The sequence below is a fragment of the Phascolarctos cinereus genome, unplaced genomic scaffold (assembly GCF_003287225.1).
Source record: "Phascolarctos cinereus isolate Bilbo 61053 unplaced genomic scaffold, phaCin_HiC Scaffold_1;HRSCAF=81, whole genome shotgun sequence".
In the NCBI taxonomy this organism is placed as follows: Eukaryota; Metazoa; Chordata; class Mammalia; order Diprotodontia; family Phascolarctidae; genus Phascolarctos; species Phascolarctos cinereus.
The window spans coordinates 100,420,366-100,433,586 of NW_027555514.1; the positions used below are offsets into that span (position 1 = coordinate 100,420,366).

The 13,221-nt window shown below is 38.6% G+C and overlaps 1 protein-coding gene across 1 annotated transcript; it reads left to right on the top strand.

Moving 5' to 3' along the window:
* Positions 1-10,976: 10,976 nt before the first annotated feature.
* LOC110216177 (olfactory receptor 9A4-like) lies at positions 10,977-11,984 on the top strand. Its single transcript, XM_020997981.1, has one exon. It carries the CDS (start codon positions 10,977-10,979, stop codon positions 11,982-11,984), a length of 1,008 nt encoding a protein of 335 aa, XP_020853640.1.
* The last annotated feature ends 1,237 nt before the right edge of the window (positions 11,985-13,221 follow it).

The window sequence follows — 13,221 nt, forward strand, 5'->3', positions numbered from 1 at the left end:
TCTATAACCTAGAGTTAAAGGGTCCAGATTCAGAGATGAAGGACTATCTAAGTGGTGCTGACCCCTGAGTAGCCTTAGTGCACATTACGCTCAATGCTAACTCTGAATTCTGAGCCTAACATTAAGCCAAATTTCAGTGAAAGCTCCTGGCTTCATAATGTTGCTTAGCGGGAAACTAATTCACAGTTCAGCCATTTGAATGAGTTGAACCTATATGGGCTTTATTCTGTTGAGCCTCTCAGTTAGCTCAGTGTTCCCTAAACAAACTTCCCTTTCGCTTACCTCTGGTGTCTCCTAGCTGGCACACCACAGTTCCTCTGGCTGAGATGTGAGAATCATTGTCCTAAATAGAATTCTTCAGTGAATGAAGTATGGGGAAGTGAAATCTGATTCAGGTGCAGTCAGGTCAACCTGAGCAGACATTCCCCTCTCTCAATGCAGAAAGAAGAGACATACCAAAATAAAACACAACAAAATCCAGAATGACCCACATCTTTAAGGCAGTCTCTGCTAAAAGCGTTGCTGTCCCTCACAGCAATGTCCAGTGGTAGCACCTAGCTGGGCATAGGAGGGAGTGTAAAATTGGGAAGGACTCCTACTGAGATAAATGATGCTTCTCTTTGAACTCTCGCTGTTGTGCACTGCTTTATCTTCTTCTCCATGGATGTCCGCTGCCTGCTATTTGATGCTTGGTTCTTTTTCTCTATTTTTGTTTGGAAGACTATGGTTACTTAGTACAATTAGCAGGAATCTAGGATAGCTGGAAATATACTAGCTTTCTTAGCATATTTCCAATGGGAATGGAAGATGGGATCAAGGAGTCCCCTGGGATTTTGGGACAGCTGTTCACCATCACTTGCACTAAATACATGGTTATTTGTCTTGGAGATCTTTGGAGGACAGGAAGAATAGGGTAGAAAAAGTGAGAGGAATTTACTATGGTCTTAGCCATCACTAGTTAGAGAGTAGGTCATTCTCAGCATTACTTATAGCCTCATCTAATAGAAAAAGAAAAAAAAACCAATGCAGGCTAGTCCAGGGGTGGGGAACCTGTAACCTTGAGGCCATATGTGGCCCTCTAGATCCTCCAGTGTGGCAGTTTGACTGAATCCAAACTTCACAGAACAGAATTTTAAGTATTTGGATTCAGTCAAAGGGCTGAACTTGGGGACCTAGAGGGTCGCATATGCCTCAGGGCAGCAGGTTCCCCACCCCTCGTGGTAGGGGTAGCTAGTGGTAGGTAGGTAGTCTTTCAGTTAAAATCAAAAATGTTCAGAAGAAGCATCGATCTCCACAAACTTTAGAGATACATGATGGTGGTTCGTGTCTGGGGGACATGAAGGTGAGGAAGCATCCCAGATACCTCTTTAGGATTCCAGGTGACTATTTATGTGCTTAATGCAGGTATCTGTATACAGGACAGCCTAATTCATTTTTACCCCCCACCCCTCTGTGAAGCTAGATTTGCACACCTCAGCATGGATGTTATCCTCAGGAACCTTGGACTCTGTGTGTGTGTGTGTGTGTGTGTGTGTGTGTGTGTGTGTGTGTGTAAGAATTTTCAAAGTGTGTCAACTATTGATTAAAAGGAAGAGAGTAGCTGCGAAGCTGGACATTAATCCCTTTTGAAATGAAACTCCTCCCCTTTGCCGCATCCATGTACCCTTTCCCCCCTCCCCTGTTTCTGGTTCCATTCTACAGGGGAATTGGGAAATGGAGCTATAGAATTCTAGCTGCAGAAGAGCCCTTGAATGGCTCATGGGATTAATTATCACCAGAAAGTGTTATCAGTTGTCAAAGAACAGACCAATCTCTTGCTTACCATTCATGGCCAAACTTAAAATAAAAGTCCATATGTGATGCCTCAATGTATTCACCACATTCTCTCTCTTCAATCCATTTCAATATGTTTCTCTTCCTCATCATTTTGCTGAAATTTCCCCTAAAATTTGTTAATATTTAAATCTCATAAACTCTTTTCTATGCTTATCCTCCTAGACTCCTCCACTGCTCATTACCCCATGTCCTCATACCAGATGCTTTATTCTCTATTGGTTTTTCACACTTCACTTTGAGTTTTTGTTTCAGATCTCTAACTTCTCCTTCCCTTTCTACTTCCTTGGTTTCTGTCTTTTCCCTAATGATTTAAGGTGGGTGTTCTCCATGATTCTGCCAACAGTCTTAATCTATTCTCTCTCTATAGCCTCTCCCTTGGAATTCCCTTGACTTCACCTGCTGCTTCTATACAGAAGAGTCTATACTTCTAGCCCTGACGTCTCTCCTAAACTTCAGACTCATAGTTCTAATTTTCTATGGGATAATTCTATCTTGATGTCTTTAAAATCGTTGTGTACAAAACTAAGTTTTTATCTTTCCTCTCAAACTTTCTCCTTCTTCAGATTGCACTATTTGAGTAATATCACCACTGACCCAGTCTCTGCATTCTTGGTATCATCTTTGATAATCCCATTCTTCTCATATCAAACCAGATATCAATTTTATTGCTTAATAATACCCTACCCTACCTTACCCCATCCCATCCCATCCCATCCCATCCCATCCCATTCCATCCCATCCCATCCCATCCCATCCCATCCCATCCCATCCCATCCTATCCTATCCTATCCTATCCTATCCTATCCTATCCTATCCTATCCTATCCTATCCTATCCTATCCTATCCTATCATGGAATAGGTATAGCCCAAGCTACAAAATGTTCTTGTGAAGGATCTTATTCCCCTAGAAGAGATGATGAAATTCTCTTCCTCTTGGTAGAGAGGTGGAATACTAAGGGTATGAATTTTGTATACATTGTTAGGTATCATTGCTGTGTTTGTCAGTTTTACTTAACTATTTTTCCTTATTATAATAGAGGCTTTGGTGTGAGATTATGAATATTGGGATATAACAGTCATGTAAAATCTGAAAGGCATCAATAATTAAAAAAAAATTACTCCAAGGATGTACCTGATACAGAGACCTCTCTAGACACAATCCTTATAAAAGATAAGCTCTAGATAAGATAAGCTCCTGTTTCTCAATTCAATTCAGCTTTCAGTGTTGTATAGTGGGAGGAGTTACACAGTCAGATCAAATTTCTAACCCCACCCCCATTTCTGATTAGTTGTATAACTTTGTGTAATTACTTTTTCCTGCTTGTCTTTCCGTTTCCTCAATTATAAAATGAAGAGGTTAGACTAGAAGATTGCCAATTTCCATTTTAAGCTATAAAATGATACCTTCTATGAATTCAGCCAATATTAGTGTAGTGTGAATACAGTAGAATTTGATCACATCTACTTAAGACCAGGCTGATGCAAGCAAAATAGCTATATTTGTTATCGCACGAAGCCAGTTCTTTTTCCTTGCTTCTGAAAGATATCCTGTGTTTTTTTCCCATTCATCATAGACTTGGGAGATGATAGAGGTGGGTAGGATATGGGATAAAATACACAGAAGAGAGATGAACAGGGCTAGGTTTCCTGAAAGGGAAAAGACATAGACAAATGATATTGGAGAGAGAAGTCAACCAAAGAAATGTTTTCCCTTCCTCCTGTTGGATCATGTTAGATTCTGACTGGAATGCATAAGTAGCACCTGGATAGTCAATGAAACTTAAAAAATAGGGAAATTTATGAGCCTCTTAGTCCTCAGAAAAGGTGAGAAAGCTCTGACACATGATGGGGGAGGGAATGCCCCCTGAGCTTCTTTGGAAGCAGAGCAAAAAAAAAGAATAAAATATTTAAAAAATCACATTTCCTGAGGAAGATAGAGAGAAAAAAAGAGAGAAGGGAAAAATATGACTACTCTTCAATAAACATACATATACATTCAAACTGTAGAGTACATATAAATTACCATTGCCTCTTACTTTCTAAGCATGGAGGTATCCAATAATTGTCACATACTCTATTATATCTCTTTCTATTTTAGTGTGGCCTTAGAAATATTTATTGCTTCTCTATGAAACAAGGTTAATAGGTGACCCTTACATATTTCCTTTGTGGAGAAATCACACCTTTCTCCATCATTCTTTCTTTTTGATACCTATCCTTGGTTCTTAAACAATCAAGAGGTATGTTTTTATAATTTCTCATAAATTATTGAAAGTGCAACATATCTTTCATTTAATCAATTAACTCTGAGCCGCTATCCAGTTTATAAAAAAAGAAATTTATTAAATAAGCTGGAGAAACTTCCTTTCCCAAAAGCTTTAATTTGTACCTCTACATAAACCTTTATCTACTAGCCTTAAATAAACATCAAGATAACTGGTGGTACAATTTATTAGCTGTGTAACAAGTTGGGAGTGGTGGCCCAGGTCAGCAAAATGCATTTGGCTAAAGCTTTTGTGCCAATCAGTATTAGAATTGAGTTAGTGAGTGCTCACTACACTTCCAGCCTGGAACATATAGTCTCAAACAAAATGAAACAAAAGAAGACAACCACAGAAACAATCAAATACATAAATAATTATTTTAAGTGTATCAGCATGAGAAAAAGAAGATAGAGTTGCTTCTAACCATCACTGTGAATTAGTTCTGGAAATAGAGTCCTACCATTCAGCTCTCGAGTTGTCAATGTTTCTTCTGAAAAATTCTCTTCATATGTCTTTTCAAGACAAAGACTTAAAACAGTTCTCTCAGGAAAGAAATTCTCTAAGAGAGGAAATTTTCTTTCCTCTTTGCTGTCTCAGAATCTCTCTTCCATTCTAACAGAAGAAGTGAGTTTAAATCCAACCTCCAACCTTTATTAGCTGTGTAACCTTGGGCAGTTAGGTGGCTCAGTGGTTAGAGTGTTAGGCCTGAGCAAGGGAGGCAACCAAGATATGTAAATATTCATATGCAGATGTATATGTGTGTGACTGTATTAACAATCAAAATGATGGAAGTTTATATCTTCGTGTATTTTTATGTGTTTATGCACTTCAGTGCTTTTCTTTTGTGGTTACTAAATAAACAAGTTTAGTAACCATTAATAAAATAACTCAGTTATATAAATGCATAAAATATCCTTAAAGTCATAAAATGTATTTGCAATATTTTTTAAAAGGTTTGTATTGATTTTAACAAAATGACAATAAAAATTCTTTGGTAATATTTTTCATTCCCTTCTATCTTTTGTTTTCTTTGGTTTATTTTTGTAGATTTCATTACTTCTAGCATTGTTAAAAACCAGTCCTGTTAGAAAAGTGTTTATCAAGTCAGGTTAAGTCAGTAAGAATTTGGCATTTTAAACTCAATTTTAATTTCACTTTTCTGGCAAGATTTCTGAAGCCACCAGCCAAGGTATCAGGGATGTTTCAGGAGGAACTGAAATATGTACTATCTGTCAGGCACTGTGTTAAGCACAGATAATTTAAGGAAAGGTGAAGAAGAAGCAGAAGCAGAAGCAGAAGAAGAGAAGGAAGGAAGGAAGAAAGAAAGAAAGAAAGGAAGGAAGGAAGAAAGAAAGAAAGAGAAAGAAAGAAAAGAAAGAAGAAGAAGAAAACAAATTCCCAGACTGTATATGCTCTCAAGGAGCTCACAGTCTAGAATAGTAACAGATATGAATAGTTGAGGGAAACATGACTGTAATAATGTAGACAATAGACTGTATGCTGTATGCTGTGAATGAGTTAATTCAGTCAGTCAATCAACTTTCATTGATTATCTAGTGTGTGCCAGACACTGTGCTAGGTGCTGAGGAGATAAATTTGAAAATTCCTAGCTTAATTAAAAACTTCAAAACTTTACTGAGTTGGTCTGTGGTTGAATTTAGTGAAGGCTTATTCAACCTGAAGTCAGGAGGGTCCCCAAACAGGGAATAAAATAAACACAAATTTGAATCTCATTTCTCTAGTGACCAAGGGAATTGAAAGATTTGGCTCAGCCTAAAACTTGATCTAGAAAGTAAGAGTAAACTTCCAAGGAAGAGTGAAGGATTGGGTTATAGGAGAAGGCAGGCAAACAGAGCCTGATTATTATTTTAATTCAAGTGTACCTCTTTGAGTAATGTGCAACTACATCCCTTTAACATACCTATTTTGAATGTAGTTTGTGGCTCAAGATTTTCTAACATAACAGCAAACATCTGAATGTGCCCACGTGGCCCAGTGTGCTTGCCACATAGTTGCCTCTGAAAACCATGCCCCATGGGGGTTCTATTGAAGGAACTGGGGATATTCAACTTGAAGACTTGGAAGGGACATGATCTCCATCTTCTTCTAACATTCAATGGTTACCATGCCAAAGAGGAATTAGGTGTTTTTTTTTTTAATCCCTAATAGTAGAATTAGAAACAACGTAGGAAAGATTTAGGGAGGCAGGTTTCAGTCCAACAAAATTAAAAACAGAAAACATTCCTCTCTATTAAAACAGACCCATAATGGAGCATATTGCTGGTAAAATAATGAGATGCTTCACTCCACCTTCAAGAAGAGACAGAATGATCATTTTTTCACAGATATTGTAAGGAGTCTGTGATTTGGGTAGAGTGTGGGCCAGGTGATATCTGACACCTCTTATGATCTTCAAAATATAGTGAACAACTCCTCTGAATTTCTTGAACTGTTTCATTTGGGGAACCCTGCAGATAATAAGTTAGCTTTTCTTAAGACAAATGAATACCACATTTTCTCCATCTGTTTCCCTGGTACCTTCCTCTAGGGAGCCAAATTTGGGCCTAGAAAAAGGATGGTACTAGCATTGAAAAGGCTCCACCTTTGTAGATTACTGTGGTGGAACTCTAGAAGTAGATTCTTTTCCTCTTTAAACAAGGCTTTTCAAAGTTCTGGCTTCTGATTGGGAAAAAGTTCAAGTTTGTCTGGCTTCTCTTAGACTAGGTCCTGAGGGGATCCCTGCTCCTTGGCTTATTAAAAACAAGAGTTTTAGCAGTGAATCCTCCAGAGTGGATAAATGAGTAAAGGAGTGAGTGAGAGACAGAGAGAGAGAGAGATAGATAAATAGATAGATGGATAGATAGATAGAGACAGAGACAGAGAGAGAGAGAGAGAGAGAGAGAGAGAGAGAGAGAGAGAGAGAGATTCCTCAGCATCCTTTTTGGACTTTTGCTAAAGGTCCTTGGTGAGGTTCATTCCCTTCTTCATTGTGAGTTGAGGGGGCCACATCAATAGCAGGTGCTATTCTAGACCCCATATGGGGTCTCTACCCATAGTTTAAGAAGCACTGAAAGAGTCACCAGTGGAAAAAGTTTAAGAAGCCCTGTTTTAGAGGACTTGTCCTGCTTCAGTCAGCACTTTGTGGGGGAACTGTGTTCATTTGTGGATTCTCTTGTGAGAGAGGTGAGCATTTTCTTTAGTGTTTGCCTCTGTGATGGAGTAGGAAGAGAAGTCAAGGGAACTGGGAGATACTGGGTGCAAACCTCTAGAACATGGGCTAGAAATAGACAATAGAATCAAGGTTCTCTTCTCTGAGTCATCCACCTGGGACGGAAGAGGTTGACGGAGTGGAAAGAGTAGCAGGACTTAAGTCCTAACTCTGCCACCGATAAGCTGTGTCTGTGGACAAACTTAAAATTCCTCACCTGTAAAGTGGGAATATTAATACTTCTACCACCTCCACACACAGAATTTGTAAGGAAAGGACTATATAGAGTAGGATTTTTTATTCGTGCATCTAACTCTCCATGAGATTCTACCTTATTTCATTTGTGTATTATTAGTGTCTCGTGCAGGGTTGTTCACAGAATGGGCACTAAATAAGTGTCTGTTTAATTGAGCTCACAGCACAGCTCATGGATGTTTGGTCAAGCTTTCTTTTTAAAAAAAATTTCTATTCACCTATGCTGAATGCACTAAAGCCTTGGGGCAGTCTGGCACTAGTCCTATGGCCTTGGGATGCCCTTACTGTTTGTCTGAACAGTAGCTGGAAGAAGGATGACAGAGGAGCCAGACTGCTGTCAAGGATGTGCCATAGTGAGATTGGAAGAGAAAGAAGCCAGTTTCAAGGAGCAAAGGCAGGAGAAACTTTGGGCAAGGATGGAGTCCATGGAAATACTAAACTGATGTTTAGATATTGATACATAACAACAACAACAATGACAACAAATGTTCTGTTACACTTTACATACAATATCTAATTTGATCCACACAGTGACTCAGTTGAGGCAAGAAGTGTAAGTATCCTGTGATTTTTTTCTTTTCATTACTAAATTTTATTTTTAATTTTTGGAATAAAACAAGCATTTCCATAACATAGTACAATAAAAAAAATGATTATTGATTTCATCAATATAGGGAGTTCCTAATGAGGGGACTTCTATCAGTGCAGATGAATATCATCTCTGTGACTTATACTTTGGAGCATTATCTGGGACACTAAACAGGGAAGTGACATGACAAAGTCAATAGGTACCAAATGTAGCACTCGAACCCAGGTCTTACTCTTTTTGAAACCAGATCTTTTTCCATATAAAAATTTGAGGAGGGGGAGAGCACTAATATGTGGGTTATCAGGAAATGCTTTCCATTAAAAGGTAGTCCATGACTTAAGTCTTGAAGGAAGCTAAGGATTCGAGGAAGCTGGGGTGATAGGGGAGTACATTTCCAGACAGGCAAGACAGCCTGTACAAAGGCTCGCAGGTAGGAAACAGAATGCTAAGTACTTGAAACAACAGAGAGGCCAGATGAGATAGAACACAGGCTATGTGAAACTGATCAATGTCTAACAAATAATCCTGTAAATAGGTTGGAGCTAGATTGTACAGATTTTAGAAGCCACGCTGAGTTTTGAATGTTGTCTAAGATATGAAAGTCCCTGAAGATTTCTGAGCAGGAGAGTGATAGGATCAATAGGTACTTAAGGAAGATTATTTTGGCAGCTGTGTGTAGGATAAATTAGAGAAGAAAGAAAGTAGAAGTAAGTAGATATATTTAGAGTCTGTTGCAATAGTCCAGATGAGGGGAGATGAGTTTGACCTAGTGTGCTTATTGTATAAATGGAGAGAAGGGGATGGATGCAAGAGAAATTGTGGAGGTAAAATCTACCAGCCTTGACAAATGGCTGGGAATGAGGGAGAGTGAGAAGTCTAGGATGATTTTGAGGGTGTAATCTGGGTAGCTGGAAGATGAGTGATGTCTTCAATTAAAAAGGAACATTTCTAGGAAGAAGAGATAATGGGTTCCACTGGAAATGTGTTGAGATTGAGATGCCTACATGGCATCTAGGTAGTGATTTCTAATAGGCAGCTGAGGTTGCAGGAAAGAACCTCAGAACAGTGAATGGGGCTAGATTCATATATTTTGGAACCACTTGTATTGAGGGATCAATAGGAGCTGAGGAGCTTAACAAGAGAGCTGGTGTAGTGAGGCAATATCTGAGGACCTAAGACAGTTATGGGACACACACACACACACACACACACACACACACACACACCACACACACACAAGATCATATTTATTGAGGTTCAAGGGATTGAAGTGACAAGTAATGGCTAATGATTTAGTAAAGCAAAGTGAGAGTGAGTGGTCAGACAGATAGGATGGGAATCAGAATTGAATAATGTCACAAAAGCTTAAGCATGAGAGAATTATCTCGAAGGAAGGATTGGTTAGGAGCTAAATAGCATTAGAAAGGACGAGGAAGAAAAATGGGAACAAGACAGCAACTGAGAGATCATTGGTTACCTTGGAGATAATTCATTTGTTGTGTTTTTGGAAGCCAAGTTTTAATGGGTCAAGAAGTGAGTGGGAAATGAAGAAATTAAGGCAACAAGTCTTGAATTTAGGATTTCAAAACTTCCTTATGGTTCTCTCAATTGTGGCTCTGTCTTGGAACCCAATTCCAGCTTGCTCCCAGCTCTCATCTCTGTCTCTGCCTCTGTATTTCCTTTCTAGGTTCATCCTCTTTCTGTCATGAATGCAGATTGACTTCTCAGGGGCTTCTTTGGCTTCTGGGAAAATTGATCATTCTGTCTGGTATCATATACTGAGCTTAGCCAGGTACTGAATAAAACTACTGTTACCACTAATTTTAAAATGTTAATGCTAGACATTAGTATAACTAAAGCAGACATTTAAAATAGAACATATGGAAGGTGACATGAGGATTGCACCTAAGAACATCCAAGAAGGCATGAGAATATATGAGTGGGCTATCATCCTGGCTATATATAGAAGAAAAGAAGACAACAATATCTCAAATGGGAATTATCAGAGAGGAGATGTATTTTAGAAGGAAAAAGTTGAACCTCAGGTCAAGAGATCTGGGTTCTAGTCTTACCTCTGCTACTAACCAGATATGTGAATGTGAACAGCAAACCTTACCTCTCTGACCATGGTTTCTCATCTATAAATGACTGAGGCTCAACCGCATGACACAGAAGGTTCCTTCTGATCATAAGATTCTAGGATGTCTCTGGTAATTAAAGTGTTTGTGAATGATATAAACTAGGTACTTAATTATTGAGGAAATATAGCAAGAGAAATATGAAGCTGAGTGGTTTAAGTCTTTCTGTTCCCATAAGGTGAGCAGAGGTCTGAAGTAAGATTTAGGAGAGGAAGAAATATGGATTGGTTGAAAATATAGAATTTGGGGGATTCTGAGTGGGAAAGGGATGGGTTATAGAAAGAAACAAAAATGATAATAAGTAAGCTATTGTTATGGGGTCAGGGCAACTATGGCAGGTTGTCTGGCCACAAAGGGAAGTTAAAGCCAAATTGTAAAGAGATATAAGGATTTCTGTGGGTTTTTGTGATTGCTATGCTAGCTATTCTGTGCTATGTCACTGTTTCATATTCATAGCCCAGAAGGTAAATTCATTCATTGGCATGTGGTTGTGGTTATCAGATTAACAAACATTGATTTAGTACCAACCTCTTGCCAATTAAACCTGATCTTGAAATATAGCCTATGAGCAGGTGGGGGATATAGCATATTCTAGACCCATCTCTATACCTTTGGGAATTAGGACCTCTGATTGATAATGTTAACTTTCTTTTGCCCTATAGTTGTTAGAAGGAACAGAGGACTGAATGGTGGGAAATCACTCTGGAGTCATCAGATTTTATCTTGAAGGCTTTCCGGGCTCTCCAGAGTTCCGCCACATACTCTTTGTCATCTTCTTCTTCTCCTTCTTTGTGACTTTAATAGGAAATATGGTAATCATTGTCACCATCTGCGCTGATCACCGATTACACTCTCCCATGTATTTCTTCCTTGGTCACCTTTCTCTCTTGGACATCCTGATTACCTCCACTATCATTCCTCCCATGCTAGGGGAATTGTTAATGTCTGAGATGCTGACCATGTCTTTTTCAGCCTGTGTCACTCAACTCTTCTTGTATCTCTCTTTGGGGACAATAGAATTTGTATTGCTTGGAGCAATGGCAGTAGATCGTTATGCAGCAGTCTGTAACCCCCTGAGATACACCATCATCATAAACAGTCAAGTTTGTCTCTGGGTGGTGATATTGGCCTGGCTCTTTGGGTTTCTTTTTGAAATCTGGCCAGTCTATGCTACTTTTCAACTGTCCTTCTGTAGGTCAACTCTTGTGAACCATTTCTTATGTGAGAGAGGCCTATTGCTCAAGCTTTCCTGTGATGACACCATTTTCCTAGAGTTTATTCTCTTCTTGTTGGCCATTGTCATTCTCTTGGGTGCTTTGCTTCCAACTATCATCTCCTGCACTTATATAATCTCTGCCATTTTAAAGATTCCTTCTGCCTCTGGCCGGAAGAAGGCCTTCTCCACCTGTGCCTCCCACTTCATTGTGGTCATGATAGGCTATGGCACCTGCCTGTTTTTCTATGTGAAGCCTAAGCAGACCCAGGCAGCTGAGTATAACCAGGTTGTCTCCTTGATGATTTCAGTGGTAACCCCATTCCTGACACCCTTTATCTTCACTCTACGGAATGATAAAGTCAAAGAAGTCCTGAGAGATGGGATGCAATGCTACTGTCATCTCTTTAAGGGTAAGCCCTTCCCAAGGTATGTTTCAGTGACAACTGTATACATTTTAGATTTTTTTGAGTACTTCTGAATCTTCACTCTTTGATCTAGTTCCACGTCATAATCTTCAAATAGTACTGGGTTCTCTTGGAAATATTCAAAGCAAAATTAGTGGGCATGTTCTCTCTCCTTTAGGTACCTTGTTCCCAGTTGACACTAATGTCATCATTTTGTGTTTGCTGAAATGTCACTCAGTTTTGAAGGAGATTATGAGCTGGAGAAGGGGTAGGAAGTGAAAAGTTTCTGGTAAGAAGTGGAACAGATTTGTTTGATGCACTGATCTCTCTTCCTCTCCAAATTGATTTCCTCTGCAGGACGTTGATAATCAGAACCACAAAATTGTAGATGGTCATTAGCTCTACACCATTTTTACCCCAAACCCTTCAAATCCTATACTACAGTCTCTGGAAAGACCTTGACAAATGAATATTTCATCCCGGATAAAATGAGGAAGAGCCAAGAAAGGAGAATCATGAGGAAAAAATATATATTGACTACAATAACACAATTCAAAACAACACTAAAACACAGTTGAACTTAATTTAATGGCAATAACCAGAGGACAAACACTGAAATACACATCCCTTCTCTCAGTTACAACATCCCAGATTATTGGAGAAGAATTTTGCATACAGTTTTAGGTGGGGTCACTGCATTGGTTAGTTTCTGTATAAGTGATATTCTTTGTAGCAAAGGAGGTGTGTGTGTGTGTATGTGTGTAGCCATGTGTGAGTATGTGCTGTTTCAGAATGTGTATGGCATAAAACAATGGTCTTCAAACTTTTTTGATCACATAGTCCCCTAGTAAAATTTTGTGAACACTCCCAATATATGTATATTTACTAATTATATAAATGCATTTGCATATTTATAAATGTGTATATTATAAACAAAACAAATTTAAATGGATGAGATAAATATGAAATAATATTTTATTTATTAATGGGAAAAATCAGTAAAATGTCATTTTTTATAATGAACAATGAAAGCAATATGATATAACATCCTTCATTATTTCTGGAACTCTTGGTTTAAAGCTTTGTGATGCAGTGATTCAAAAGTCACGATATAGGTTCAGTTTATTTCAATACTTGGTATTAAAGGTTGCCATATCTGAAAAAGATAACTCACAAAGATACAACTAGAAGAATGAATGAATGAATGCATGCATGAAAAGCATTTGTCAAAAGTCCTTATACTAATCACTGTGATAAATGCTGAGAATACAATAACACAAGCTACACAGCCCCAACCCAGATGATTGAGGA